Source organism: Nomascus leucogenys, chromosome 13, assembly GCF_006542625.1.
Source record: "Nomascus leucogenys isolate Asia chromosome 13, Asia_NLE_v1, whole genome shotgun sequence".
In the NCBI taxonomy this organism is placed as follows: domain Eukaryota; kingdom Metazoa; phylum Chordata; class Mammalia; order Primates; family Hylobatidae; genus Nomascus; species Nomascus leucogenys.
The window spans coordinates 20,495,342-20,509,551 of NC_044393.1; the positions used below are offsets into that span (position 1 = coordinate 20,495,342).

The 14,210-nt window shown below is 50.6% G+C and overlaps 1 protein-coding gene across 1 annotated transcript in view; it reads right to left on the bottom strand.

Annotated features, from left to right (window-relative positions):
* The window catches only part of L3MBTL1 (L3MBTL histone methyl-lysine binding protein 1), a 34,514-nt gene extending 22,088 nt beyond the window's left edge, over nt 1-12,426 (bottom strand). Inside the window, exons 1-7 of the mRNA XM_030825773.1 lie at nt 12,383-12,426; nt 6,223-6,368; nt 5,801-6,024; nt 5,086-5,227; nt 4,702-4,852; nt 4,446-4,569; nt 3,683-3,767 (exon numbers count right to left, since the gene is read on the bottom strand). Of these exons, the coding sequence (XP_030681633.1) occupies nt 3,683-3,767; nt 4,446-4,569; nt 4,702-4,852; nt 5,086-5,227; nt 5,801-6,024; nt 6,223-6,358 (862 nt within the window). The 5' untranslated portion in view covers nt 6,359-6,368; nt 12,383-12,426. The remainder of the gene's footprint in view (nt 1-3,682; nt 3,768-4,445; nt 4,570-4,701; nt 4,853-5,085; nt 5,228-5,800; nt 6,025-6,222; nt 6,369-12,382) is intronic.
* Between the last annotated feature and the right edge of the window lie 1,784 nt (nt 12,427-14,210).

Sequence of the window (14,210 nt, forward strand, 5' to 3'; positions counted from 1 at the left end):
AAAATTGACAAATTGGGCACCATCAAAACGAACTTTCTGCTCTTTAAAAGACACCATTTAGAAAAAAAAAAACAAAAACAAGAGCAGGGTGCCTGTAGTCCCAGTTACTCAGAAGGCTGAAGTAGAAGGATCCCTTGAGCCCAGGAGTTTGAGGCTACAATGTGCTAAGACTGCATTGTGAATCGTTACTGTACTCCAGCCTGGGCAATACAACAAGACCTCATCTTTTTCTTTTTCTTTTTTTTTTGAGACCGAATTTCACTCTTGTTGCCTAGGCTGGAGTGCAATGGCACAATCTCGACTCGCTGCAACCTCTGCCTCCCAGGTTCAAGCGATTCTCCTGCCTCAGACTCCCGAGTAGCTGGGATTTTAGGCATGCGCCGCCATGCCTGGCTAATTTTGTATTTTTAGTAGAGATGGGGTTTCTCCACGTTGGTCAGGCTGGTCTCGAACTCCCAACCTTGATCCACCCGCTTTGGCCTCCCAAAGTGCTGGGATTACAGGAGTGAGCCACTGCGCCCGGTCTTTTTTTTTTTTTTTTTTTTTGAATCAGGGTTTCTTTCTGTCACACAGGGTGGAGTGCAGTGGTGCACTCTCGGCTCACTGCAACCTCTGCCTCCTGGGTTCAAGTGATTCTCCAGCCTCGGCCTCCCGAGTAATTGGGACCACAGATGCTCACCACCATGCCCAGCTAATATCTGTATTTTTTGCAGAGACAGGGTTTCACCACGTTGCCCGGGCTGGTCTTGAATTCCTGAGCTCAAGTGATCCACCCACCTCAGCCTCCCAAAGTGCTGGGATTACAGGGACCATGCCTAGCCTTAAAGTGTATTCTCTTTTTTCTTTTTTCCCCGAGACAGACTCTTGCTCTGTTGTCCATGGAGTGCAGTGGCGCGATCTTGGCTCACTGCAACCTCCTCCTCCCAGGTTCAAGCAACTATCCTGCCTCAGCCTCCCGAGTAGCTGAGATTACAGGCGCGAGCCACCATGCCTGGCTATTTTTTTTTTTTTTTTTTTTTTTTGTATTTTTAGTAGAGATGGGGTTTCACCATGTTGGCCAGGCTGGTCTCAAACTCCTGACCTCATGATCCGCCCGCCTCGGCCTCCCAAAGTGCTAGGATTACAGGCATGAGCCACCGTGCCCGGCCTTAAAGTGTATTATTTATCATACCTTTATTGTAGGTATGGATAGGAAAAAACACAGTATCTATAGGGTTCAGTACTATCCATGGTTTCAAGTGTCCACTGGGGTTCTTGGAATGTATTCCCTGCAGATAAAAGGGGACTACTATAACTGTTAACACAGTCAGAATATCTATTAATGACTAAGTAAGTTGTAGAAACTTGCAATGGTGTGTTAGAAAATCATTCACAAAATATGGTTATCGAAAAGGAGAAGATCTATGAGAGAGAAGGCCCAAATGGGCACAAGTCATATGTTTTTAACTCTTAAACTACCAGAGCACTCCGTCAGCACTAGGTATGTCAGGTCTGTGGGACGTGAATTGAACAGCTGGCCATCAAACTGCCAAATAGAATATAGATCAAACATAGATTCTTCCTACATACAAGAAACTCAAGCAATCCCAACCCCCATTCCTACCCCCCAGATTCTTTTGTCAGAAGACTGAAAATGAGTAGGAAACATTTCAGTCATAGATGCAAACTTCTGTCTACTGATACAGTTTCTTTCCTGGGGAAAAAAAAAAAAGGCATTGGGGGAAAATGTCACACTAATATTCACAGTTGAGACAGTGAGTAGTATGCTTCAAAAGATAACTTTGTACTGGTCAACAGGACCCAGCTAAAAGAATGTTGATTTATGAATCTATTTAGCTGAGTAAGATAGAGGAGTTGAGCCCACCGAGTTAAGACACTGCTTCTTTCCTCTGCATAAGTCTTAAGAGGCCATAAACCAAAGCGAGCTAAACCTTTGCCTTCTGATATGAACACCATGGGTGAGACATAATAGTGAAGTTCTGGTTTGGCTACAATGGGTAGAATTGGAAGAAGCACTATAAAAAGTTCAGAGCCCTGGGTGCAGATTGGGCTCCTCCAGCTGGCACTGGATCCATCGAGGCAGGATAATGTCCTAAGAAATGACCTCATCTGTCTGGTTCTCTGTGGGACGGGAAAGACAGTGACTGAGGCAACTAAGCCATAGTCCAAGAGAAACCATCAACATACAAATCATTCATTCAATCCATTCATCCACTGAACAAACACTGATTGAGAACCTATTCCATACCAGGCTCTAGCTAAGCACCAGGGATAAAATGATTAATAAAACAGATACAAGAACCAAGTACAATGGCACATGCCTATAATCTCTGCTACTCAGGAGGCTGGGGCAGGAGGATCCCTTGAGACCAGGAGTCCCAAGCTGTAGTGTGTCTGTGAATAGCTCTACACGCCAGCTTGGGCAATAGAGTGAAACTCTGTCTCTTAAATTAAGAATAAAAATAAAAAAAAAGGCTGGGTGCCTTGGCTCACTCCTGTAATCCCACCACTTGGGAGGCTGAGGTGGGCAGATAACCTGAGGTAAGAGTTCGAGAACAGCCTGGCCAACATGGCGAAACCCTGTCTCTATTAATACAAAAATTAGCCAGGTGTGGTGGCATGTGTCTGTAGTCCCAGCTACTCAGGAGACTGAGGCAGGAGAATTGCTGGAACCCAAGAGGTGGAGGTTGCAATGAGCCAAGATGGCGCTACTGCACTCCAGCCTGGGCAACAGAGTGAAACTCCGTCTCAAAGAAAAAAAAAAAAAAAAAAAGAGGGCCAGGCGTGGTACCTCACACCTGTAATCCCAGAACTTTGGGAAACCTAGGCAGGAGGATTGCTTGAGCCCAGCAGTTCGAGACCAGCCTGAGCAACAAAGTAAGATCCCCATCTCTGTAAAAAAATTTAAAAAATTAGCCATGCAAGGTGACATGCACCTGTGGTCCCAGCTACTCAGGAGGTTGAAGTGGAAGACTGCTTGAGCCTAGGCTTCAGTGAGCTGTGTTTGCACCACTGTACTCCAGCCTGGGCAACACAGCAAGACCTTGTCACCCTCCAAAAATTTTAATTTAAAAAATTTAAAAAATGAAAAAAAAAACAGATACTGTCCTTGTGTTGACGGTTTTGAGGGCAGAAGAGAGACATTAAACCAACTGCTACACAGTATCTATGTGATTACAAGTATGCTACTTAGCTACAGTTGACAGTTGTCACGTGGGAATGTGGAGATGGTAATAGAGAAGGCCTGAAGGTTAGAGAAATGAATGACCTCTGCTCCATTTTTCTTAGAATCAAAGAGTGAGAATAGGGTTCCAAACAGAAATGTTAGACCAATGACCAGGGCAGGCCTGCCCCACCACTAAAGAGAAGCAATGACATGTCGTGCCAGTAAAAGTTACTAATGTCTTCAAAAATTGAGCCAAGATCTCCCTGACACTGGGGCCTAGTCATGACTGGATAATAGAGGATAAACAAACACATGATATAACCCCCAAGAAAACACATACACTAATACACAAACCCAAAATAGTCTCTCACTGTCTCTCTCTCTTTCACACACACTAACTCATGCTCATTTATGCATGTACAACCTACCATCACAATCATAACCCACACTCTCAGCCTCACACCTCCAAAGGTATATACACACCTCACACGAATATATACACACAGGCCACCGTACCAGGCTGGCTGCTGCTCCACTCCTCACTCTCTGGGGTGCTAGCGGTGGGTTGTTCCTCTGGGTCCTTTCTTTCTTCTTGCTTCTCCTGTAGAAGGCAAGCCTGATCCCAGCTTCTTCTCCTCATGGTTTGGGATGAAGCCCTAGGGTCTGATCCTGGCCCCTACCTGGCTCTCTGGCCATGTGGTGTTCTGCCCCAAACAGGCAGAATTTCTTCTAGGCCGCCAGCAGGAGTGCAGCTCCAGCAGACATCCCCCTATCACTTGAGCACAGACTCACATGAGCATGCACATCCTAATTAAACAGCCTGACTACAACTCTCTTTATTATCTGGTAGAGAAACTGAGTACACAAAAACTTCCTCTGTGATGCTCTTACACGCCCAGTAGAATTCATGCTCTGCCCCTTCCAGCTTCTGCAGCTAGAGCCCTGGGTGTTCCCTGGCCTTTGGCCTAGGCACTGGACTCCAGTGATGGAGTTTTCCAGCTGCCTGCACATGTACTTTGGGTGCTAGTTCACGTGACTATGCCTGAACCTTGACACTAAACTGAGATGGGAGCTCTGGAAAATCAAGAGAGTGATTAATTTATTTCCCTTCAACCAGGTATAGGACCTGACTCAGGATGGGACCCCAAAACATGATGAGTGAGTCATTATGTGTGTCTTCTCTGGCCCAGCTCCATAATCTGGATTGATGGGAGGGGACAGTGGGAATTGAGGCATAGGCTATAGCTTCCCCCTCCCTTCCCCACTGCTCTCTTCCTACCATGGCCTCTGGCTCCGACTCCTCCTCTGATGGGCTCTGGTATTCCCTGCGCTTCCTCTTCTTCATGGGTTTGAGGAGCTCAGAAGCGCTGGTGGAGCCTGAGGAGTTCTCCACTATGACTGACCTGAGGAAGGGCTGGCCTTAGGGAAAGAATCACCCGCCCTGCACCACCCAGCCCCTCTCCTAACCCCTGAACAGGAATGAGGCTTCGGGGGCTGAAGGTAGAGCAAGTAGGGCTGCGACCTCCTCCCCTTACCGCTCCTGGAACAGCTGAGGGCAGCCATCATTAGAGGAACCAAGATCTGGACCCGCGGCTTGGTGAGGCCCGCACGCCTGGCACTGACAGGTGCTATCATCCTCTGGGGGGTCCTGATTGGGATCTTCTGGAGGATTCTGGGGGTGGTCCTCTGCGGGGGCCAAATGGGCCTCAGGCCTCCCTCCCCATCGCAGCCACACTCAGGCTCCGCCCACGCCCCCTCAGGCCCTGCCTCCGCCTCGGTCCATCTCCGCATCGGATGGACTCCTCCAGCCTTCTCCACCCCAGGACCACCCCAAGCCCCGCCCTCGAACCTTCTGGGGCTCAAGCCTCGCCCCACCCTGCACAGCGCCCAGCTCAGGGCCTGGGGAGCGGGGCTCCTACCCGCCTGTCGGGGGCCCGCCTCGCCATCTCCCGCCGGGGCCCCGCCATCTTCGTATTCGGTCACGCCTTCCTGCCGCAGCTCGGGGCTCGGGGGCTGCTCCACTCCCGCCACGTTCAGCGGCTTGTACTCGCTTATCCGGAACTGGAGCGCGGGAGGGTCTGAGGATTGCGACTCCCGTACGGGCCCTTGACCCACCTCGGAGTCGGTGCCATGGCCCTCTTGTCGCCTCATGCCAGCTCACGCCCTCAGCAGGCCTCAAGACTACACGCCAGGGCGCCTCACTCCAAGATATACCAGCCAAACCCTCACTCCAGGCTACGCCCCCAAGCACCTGCGGGGTCCAGTCCCAGGGTGCCCTACTCTAAGCCACTCCCCCAGGCTCCCACAGGCCCAGTCCCACGGTACCCCACTCTAAGCCACGCCCCCAAACTACCACAGGCCCGGTCAGGGTGCCCCAGTCTAAGCCACGCCCCCAGACTCCCACAGGCCCAGTCCCAGAGTGCCTCACTCCAAGCCACGCCCCCATAGTCCCCAGGGCCTAGGAGTGCTTCAACTCAAGCCACGCCCCGAGAGTCCCTCACTCAAAGCCCACCCCTAGGGCCCATCATCTGGGCCAGCTTCTCCCACTTCCGCCTCAGGTCCGGCCTCCGGGCCCGCAAGCCCCGCCCCATGGCTGTGGTTTACGAGGCTTAGCCAATCCCCACAGACACTGACCCGCAGGCCGCCCCCTGGGGGCGGGACCGCAGCCTCTGTCCATTCCAGAAGCCGCACTGTGCTGGTGCTGGAGCTGGCCGGCCCGGCGCTAAGCTGCGGCAGGACGGTGGCAGAAACTGGTTCGCAGCCGGCCACTTGCTCCGGGGCACCCACATGGATTGGCTCCCGGGGAAAGCAAGACACATCCAGGGCACTGCTGGGCAGGCCGAGAGTGGCCGAACTGGCTGTAAACAGATACACAAATAGACACGACACAGGTGAGTCTAGTGGCCCTACCTCAATCCGGCCATGCATGTGTAGGCATGTGAAGGAAGGCAGGTGGAGGAGAGTGAAAACGGTCATCCCCTCTCCAGGATCCATACTTGCTTGAGCAGGTACAGAGATGCTCTTCCTTCCTAGACTCCTACCCTAGCTTGACTCACCTGGAATGATGAAGGCAGTTGCGGGCAGGTGAGGACCAGAACCGGGGCTGTCTCCGGCCACCAAGTGCACGCTGACCTCCCCTGTGGAAGGCCCCTTCAGTGTCCTCAGCATCTCCATTTCAGCATGCCCCTCCATCCTGGCAGGCCTACAAGCCAAACATAGCCCCCCAGGGTGATCAGGTGGGGACCTTTGTTACAGCAGCAATGGAGATGTGAAGGGATGGGGCTTCTTTGAGAAGCTAGCCACCTTCAAACCCGTAACCTGCAGAGAAAGGCCTCAGTCCTGTGGGGAGTAGGGTGTCTTCATAGGCCAGCATCAGGTCTGGCTCCTGTTCTGGCCAGGCCCCGCACCTCCCCAGTCTCTGTAAGGATGGTAAGGATGGGTAGGGTGGCATGTGTGAGGGTACTTTGTAAACTGTGATGTACAAAACTGACTCTGGGGAGCATGACTCAGGTCAAGGTTCTGTCTGGCCAGTTGTCTCCAGGACATAGCCCAGGCCACATCCAAACTCACCTTTTTCTTGACCCCACCTCTATCCCCACTGGAATCACTCCCTCCTCCCTCTGGGGATTCAGAGACCTCAAGTACCAGGTTTTCCTTCACCCATACAGGGTTCATCTTCCTGGGAGGTGGGATCTTTCCTGATCATGTTCTTTTATGGCCCTGTCCACTACTCCCTCCAACCCCAAGCACAGGGTGGGCACTCAAACATCTGCTGAACAAACGTATGCATCTGAAGAGCAAAGTCATAGTGTACGAAAACGCAGTCAAGTCAGTACGTGATTTTGTTTTAATAACGCAAAGGCAGTAGAAGCATTTCACAGAGTCCATTCAACAGGTAAAGACATAAATAAAAAGACCTAGAGATACAAAGAATATATTTAATATCTATTTACTCAGCACCTAAAATGTACTGACCACTGTCCTACTTGCCTTACCAGCACTGTCCAGTAGAATTTTCTGTGATAATGAGATGTTCAATACTTAAACTGTCCAACACAGTAGCCACTAGCCACATGTGGCTACTGAGCACTTGAAATGGGCTACTATGACTGAGGGACCGAATTTTTTATTTTATTTAATTTTAATTAAATTTAAATAGTGACCAGAAGGTAGGTACAGTGGTGCATGCCTGTAGTCCCAAGTTCTCTGGAGACTGACACGGGAGGATGGCTTGAGCCCAGGGGTTTGAGGCTAGCCTGGGCAACATAGCGAGACCCTGTCTCTGACAATAAATAAGTAAATAAATAGCGACAGTAGCCATGACTATTGTATTGGACAGCACAGCTTTAGACGTATTAAAATTGGCCTGTCAGTGCTACCTCCAAAACACACTGAAGGTCTAACCACTTCTGTCCATCTCCATTGCTGCCATGTTAGTCCCAGCCAACATCAGCTCTCTTTGGACTTCTGAAATTACCTTCTAACCCATCTCCCTGCTTCCTTTCCTGCACCCCTACAGTCTACTCTCCAGTAAGAAAAAGCTTTAAAAACATAAACCAAATCACATAATTTCCCTATCTAAATTCTTCAGTGGCTCTCTATTGCCCTTACGGTAAAATCAAAGTGCTTTGCCCTAGAAAATCTGACCTCTGCTTTTCCCTCTGGCCTCATCCTCCACCACTCTTCCCCTGTTCTCTCTACTCAACAGACTCTGGTTTCCTTCTATTGCTTGACCAACATTCCCACTCACAGCCTTTGCCCTTGCTGTTCCCTCCCCCTGGAACGCCCTTCCCCAAGCTCTCTGCTTGACTGGCTCCTTCCCATCCTCCAGGCCTCAACTCAATAGTCACCTCCTCAGAAGAGGTCTTTCTTTTTTTTTTTTTTTGAGACGAAGTCTTGCTCTGTTGCCCAGGCTAGAGTGCAGTGGTGCCATCTCGGCTGACTGCAACCTCTGCCTCCCAGGTTCAAGCAATTCTCCTACCTCAGCCTCCTGACTAGGTGGGATTACACGCACATACCACATAGCCTGTCTATTTTTTGAATTTTTAGTAGAGACGGGGTTTCACCATGTTGCCAGGCTGATCTGGAACTCCTGACCTCAGGTGATCCGCCCGCTTCGGTCTCCCGAAGTGCTGGGTTTATAGGCGTGAGCCATCGAGTCCGGCCTGACCAAGGAATTGAAAGCAGCAGCACACCCCTCACCCCATCCCACCACTATCTGTCTCATTACTATTATATATTTCTTTCTTTCTCGTCCTTCGTTATAATCAATAGTGATCTTTATTTATTTATGTGTTTGATCAGTCATCTCCACATAAATGCTGACTGTCTGTCTTGTTCATTGCTGTATCCCCGACACTTAGTACCTGGCACATAGTAGGTGCTTAATAAGTCCTTGTGTTGGATTTCAGTAACTTGAACTTGTTAATAAAAAACAGTGTATGGGGCCGGCTTGGTGGCATGTGCCTGTAATCCCAGCTACTGGGGAGGCTGAGGCAGGAGAATCGCTTGAACCCGGGAGGTGGAGGGTGGAGGCTGCAGTGAGCCGAGATCGTCCCACTGTACTCCAGCCTGGGAGACAGAGCAAGACTCCATCTCAAAAACCAAAACCAAAACCAAAAACAAAAAAACACCGTATGGGCCCAATGCAGTGGCCCACACCTGTAATCCCAGTACTTTGGAGGCTGAGGTGGGAGGACTGCTTGAGCCCAAGAGTTCAAGACCAGCCTAGGCAACACAGGGAGACCCTGTCTCTATAAAAAATTAAAAAAATAGGCCAGGCGCGGTGGCTCACGCTTGTAATCCCAGCACTTTGGGAGGCCAAGGCGGGCGGATCACGAGGTCAGGAGATCGAGACCACCGTGAAACCCCGTCTCTACTAAAAATACAAAAAAATTAGCCGGGCGTGGTGGCGGGCGTCTGTGGTCCCAGCTACTTGGAGAGGCTGAGGCAGGAGAATGGCGTGAACCCGGGAGGCGGAGCTTGCAGTAAGCCGAGATTGCGCCACTGCACTCCAGCCTGGGCGACAGAGCGAGACTCTGTCTCAAAAAAAAAATAAAAATAAATAAAAAAAATAAGCCAGGTGTTGCAGTATATGCCTGTAGTCCCAGCTACTCCAGAGGCTGAGGCAGGAGGATTGCTTGAGCCCAGGAGGTCAAGGCTGCAGTGAGCCATGATCTCACCACTGTACTCCAGTCTAGGTGACAGAGCAAGACCCTGTCTCTAAAGAAAAAAAAAAATTAGCTGGGCGTAGTGGCTCACGCCTCTAATCCCAGCACTTTGGGAAGCCGAGGCAGGTAGATCACCTGAGGTCAGGAGTTCAAGACCAGTCTGACCAACATGGTGAAACCCCATTGCTACTAAAAACACAAAAAAATAAAAAAAATAGCCAGGTGTGGTGGCAGGTGCCTGTAATCCCAGCTATTTGGGAGGCTGAGGCAGGAGAATTGCTTGAACCCAGGAGGTGGAGGTTGCGGTAAGCCAAGATCATGCCACTGCACTCCAGCCTGGGCAACAGAATAAGACTCCACCTCAAAAAAAAAAAAAAAAGAAAAAAATTATAAAACATAATTCCCTGAATTTCAATTCCAATTTGCTTTGCACAGCTGAAGTACTTGTACTATTTTAAATACCTTTAAATAGAGTTAGGCCAGACGTGGTGGCTCACGCTTGTAATCCCAGCACTTTGGGAGGCCAAGGTGGGTGGATTGCTTTGAGCTCAGGAGTTGGAGACCAGCCCGGGCAACATAGTGAAACCCTATCTCTACAAAAAGTTAGCCAGGCAGGCCAGGCGTGGTGGCTCACGCCTGTAATCCCAACACTTTGGGAGGCCAATCAGTTGAGGCCAGGAGTTCAAAACCAGCCTGGGCAACATGTTGAAACTCCATCTCTACCAAAAATACAAAAATGTAGCTGGGCATGGGGGCACACGCCTGTTATCCCAGCTACTCGGGAGGCTGAGGCAGGAGAATCCCTTGAACCCAGGAGGTGGAGGTTGCAGTGAGCCAAGATCGCGCCACTGCACTCCAGCCTGAGTGACAAAATGAGACCCTGTCTCAATAAATAAATAAATAAATAAATAATCTTTTTATTTGAAATATTGGCAGTTAAGAGTGAATGTGGTTACTTCTGAAAGAATTTCACTCTGTGTCAAACCCTGTCACATCTCAGGTCTATTGAAGAAGCTGGATTTGAAGACTGCGTTTCTGTTTGGGTTTGCTGCCTCTTTTCCAGCAAGCATGAGAGGACCAAGTAGGTGTCACCACCATTCTGTGCTCTGGGGTTACAGTCACAAACATGACAAAATGCTCTCATGAAGCTTATATTCTGGAGATAATGGATGAGGTTGGGGCTGGAGGTATAAATTTGAAGACCAGCATGTGTAGATGGCATTTAAAACCACAGAACTGGGGCGAGGCCTGGTGGCTCATGCCTGTAATCCTAGCACTTTGGGAGGCCAAGGTGGGAGGATCACTTGAGCCCAGGAGTTTGAGACCAGCATGGCCAACATAGTGAGGCCTCGGCCTCAACAAAAGATTTTAAAAATTAGCTGAACATGGTGGTGCACCCCTGTGGTCCCAGCTACTGGGGAGGCTGAGGCGGGAGGGTTGCGTGAGCCTGGGAGGTAAAGGCTGCAGTGAGCTGTGATCACACCACTACACTCGAGCCTGGGCGACAGAGCAAGACCCTGTCAGAGAGAAAGGGGAGGGGAGGGGAGAGGAGGAAGGAAGGAAGGAGAGAGAGAGAAAGAAAGAAAAAAAAAGAAAAAGAAAACCACATAACTGAGTATAAAGAAAAAAGTGAGAACTTTGGAGCACACCCACATTTATAGGTTGGGAACAGGAAACGGGTCTAGCAAAAGGGACTGAGAAGGAGTCTGCCATGAAGTAAGAGGGGACTCAGAAGAGTCTGGGTTTCTGGTGGACACTGAAGAAAGTTTTCAGCCTTCTGCCGTCAGCCTCTCTTGGAACTGCTCTGAGCCCAGGGAGCTACCTCACTTGAACGCTCTCCTAGAAGCCGCCAGCCAATGACGAGTTGCTATGAGGTGTAAAGATCCCACCCCCTTGCCTTACTTTGGAACACCTCTGCAGGGCCATTTCAGTTCCAGAGCTTCCATTAGGTCAGGCTGAGGCCTCTGTTGAGACTACATCAGCAGTTCAGCTTCTTCCGCCCAACCCGTCATTCCCCTACTGGTGATATTCGCCAAGAGCACTCCGATAAACCTACACTCAAATCTTGCTACTGGAGTCTGTTTCCAGGGGACCCGACCTAAAACAACCATTGTAGCCCCAGCCCAGAGCCGTGCACATAGCAGATGCTCAATAAATATCTGTTGGCTGAATGTGTCCATGGGTATTTTCTCTTGATGTCTGACAAGGTTTCCTCAATCCCTTGCCTTCCAAGGCCTTGTGTACAAAAACACCCAATAAATGCCCTTACTATAGGTGTTGGGTGGGGAGTAGAGCCTTCGACAGCTACCCCGAAAACAACACACAGCAAGGCTGAGGGCCACAAACTTGGGGCCTCGGCCCCGCCCCTCGCCGCAGCTGCTTCCCGGACGCGGGAGGGTACGGAAGCGGCCCTGAGCGCAGGGTTCCAGGATCGGGACCCGCCACCAGCCTCCCGGGATTGGTACAGGCAAAGGCGGGCGGGGCGGTCACTGATCCGACAGTTCCGCGGAACGGTTACTTTTTAAAACGCTAAAATGGCGGAATTCTTTTTATTCTTTCTCTTTATGGCCCAAAAAAAAAAAAACCAAAACAACAAAAGAGAAACAAAAAAAATTCCATATTCCATTATAAAAATCGAAAATTAATGGTAGGAAAGTTTGCCAAATGACTCATTCATTTCCCAAGAAAACCAAAACCCCGCCCTCCACACCTCCTTTCCATTAATAAAAAACTCTTAATTGATTGCATATCTCCAAACACGCAGCCTCCATCCTCCTCGCCCCTCCTGATCGCAGCCCGAAGCCACGCCGCAGGGTCGGCTGGGCCTGGAGTCCCGCACCCGCCCGGTCCCCTGCGCGCTCCGCCCAGACCGCTTTCCCCGGCGTTTTCCCGAACCTCCTCCCCAGCCCGCGCCCCGCGCCAGAGGCGCTCGGAAGGAGCGAGACGCCGGAGCCGCAGACCCGAGCCCTCGCCTCTCTGGACGGAACGGGGTGGCGCGGCGCCCAGGGGACGCAAGGTCTGAGCCCACGCACCGCTGGGTGCTTACCTGCCTGGCCAGCCGGTGGCCGCCCAGCGCCTAGCTGTGGTCCGAGCCGGGCGCCGCGCGCCTGCGCGCTCGGGGGGGGCGGGTCCGCCTCCCTGCAGGACGCAGAGCGCTGGGCCCGAGCGCCGGGCATATCTGCCCGGCCCAGGCGCAGGCCCAGGCTTCTGTGGCGCCCGCGCCCTCTTGCCTGCTTTCGAGGCCCTGGTTGTGCGCGCCTCATGCCCCCTCAACCTAGGACAGGTTTGCCGCACGGGCGCGGCGGGTCGAGATTTTTCCTGCCCCCGAACCCCTGCATCACAGCTAGCAGAGCGCAGCGGGGGTGCAGGGACCGCGGAGCTCGAAGAGAGAGCCTGGAGGGCTACCGAGCTGAGTGGTTAGTGACAAAAGACGAGGCTGCACCCGGGCACGCACCCCAGCCGAGTGTCTGCTCTGTCCAACGCCTTCCCATCGATCCTGCCCTTCCCCTGGAGGGGAGCTCAGGAGCGTCAGAAAACGGCCTCAGGAAGAGTGAAGGGCACGTGCGACCGGAGAGAGGAACTCTCGTGCGGGGGCTTTGGTCCTGGCGCTGCCGGGCATAAAGAGCTACATTAGCCGCGTCTACTTCTGGGCGACCCCACTGCCACGGGCTGGGTAACATCACTATCCCCCAGGTCCTCCATTTCGACATTGGTAAAGACTATCACCCACCTGATGGCGTATGGTCGTTTTCAGTTTGGGTTCCTGTGGTGGTTTAGCAGTCACTGCTCCTCTCTGCTTCAGTTTGATCTCTTCGCCTCCACCTGATCTCTCTAATTAATCAAATCTCCTTGTTATTGGTTCTGGTAACACAAGATACCTGTCTCGCTTACACATACCGCAGCTGGCACTTCACATAGATTTGAGTAATTCAAGAGGCTAAGAGGTTTCAAGCTCCAAGAGGGTAGGAAACATTAGTTTTTGTATTCCTAGTACCTAGCCCAGAGCAGGGCACAGAGTGGGTGCTTAATAAATATCTGTTGAGTGACTAAATGATGTATGGTATGCAGATGAAAACAGGGCAACTTTTGATACAGTCCACCATCCAGCCCCCTCTCCCACACCAACGATTTAATTTAATCCCTTGTTTTTACAGAAACAATGATTTAATTTAATCCCTTGATTTTACTTGGCCTTAAGTCATGGACACATGTCAGACCTCCAGGCTCCTGACTCCCTCCCAGGCCAGATGAGAAAAGGGTTCCTAATGAAATGTAGGCAAATTCTCCAAACTGCTGTGATCAACAGGTTTAAATTTATGCGGAATTTAACTTATTCTGGTTGCCACGCCAACGCATTGCATGTGTTCTTCCTTGCTGCAATGTCAATTTTTAATCACATCTCATATTATTGGGAACAGGATTGCATCAGTTAAGGATGCTGGTTGCCATAACAATGGATGCCTCTTTCTACACATTGATACATACACAACCATCCGCTCAGTTTTCTCTCATCTCAACCCAGACTGTGCTTGATCTAGATTTCAAAGGTTTATTTTAGGTATTCAGAAGATTCAAAGAAAGTGGTGAACCTACACAAACACATGGATTCTCAAAAACAAAGGCATCTTTTAGATGGTGATTAAGACGGACAAGTGGAATTTGAGCTAGCAAGACCTAGAAACAAACAATTAACATGGATGTGAGTTGCTAAGACATTATTTTTCTGCCTATCGACAGTATTTTTGTGGCTGACGCCTGTAATCCTGGCACTTTGGGAGGCTGAGGTGGGAGGACTGCTTGAGCCCAGGAGTTTGAGACCAGCCTGGGCAACATGGCAAAATCCTGTCTCTACAAAAAAAAAAAAAAAAAAAAAA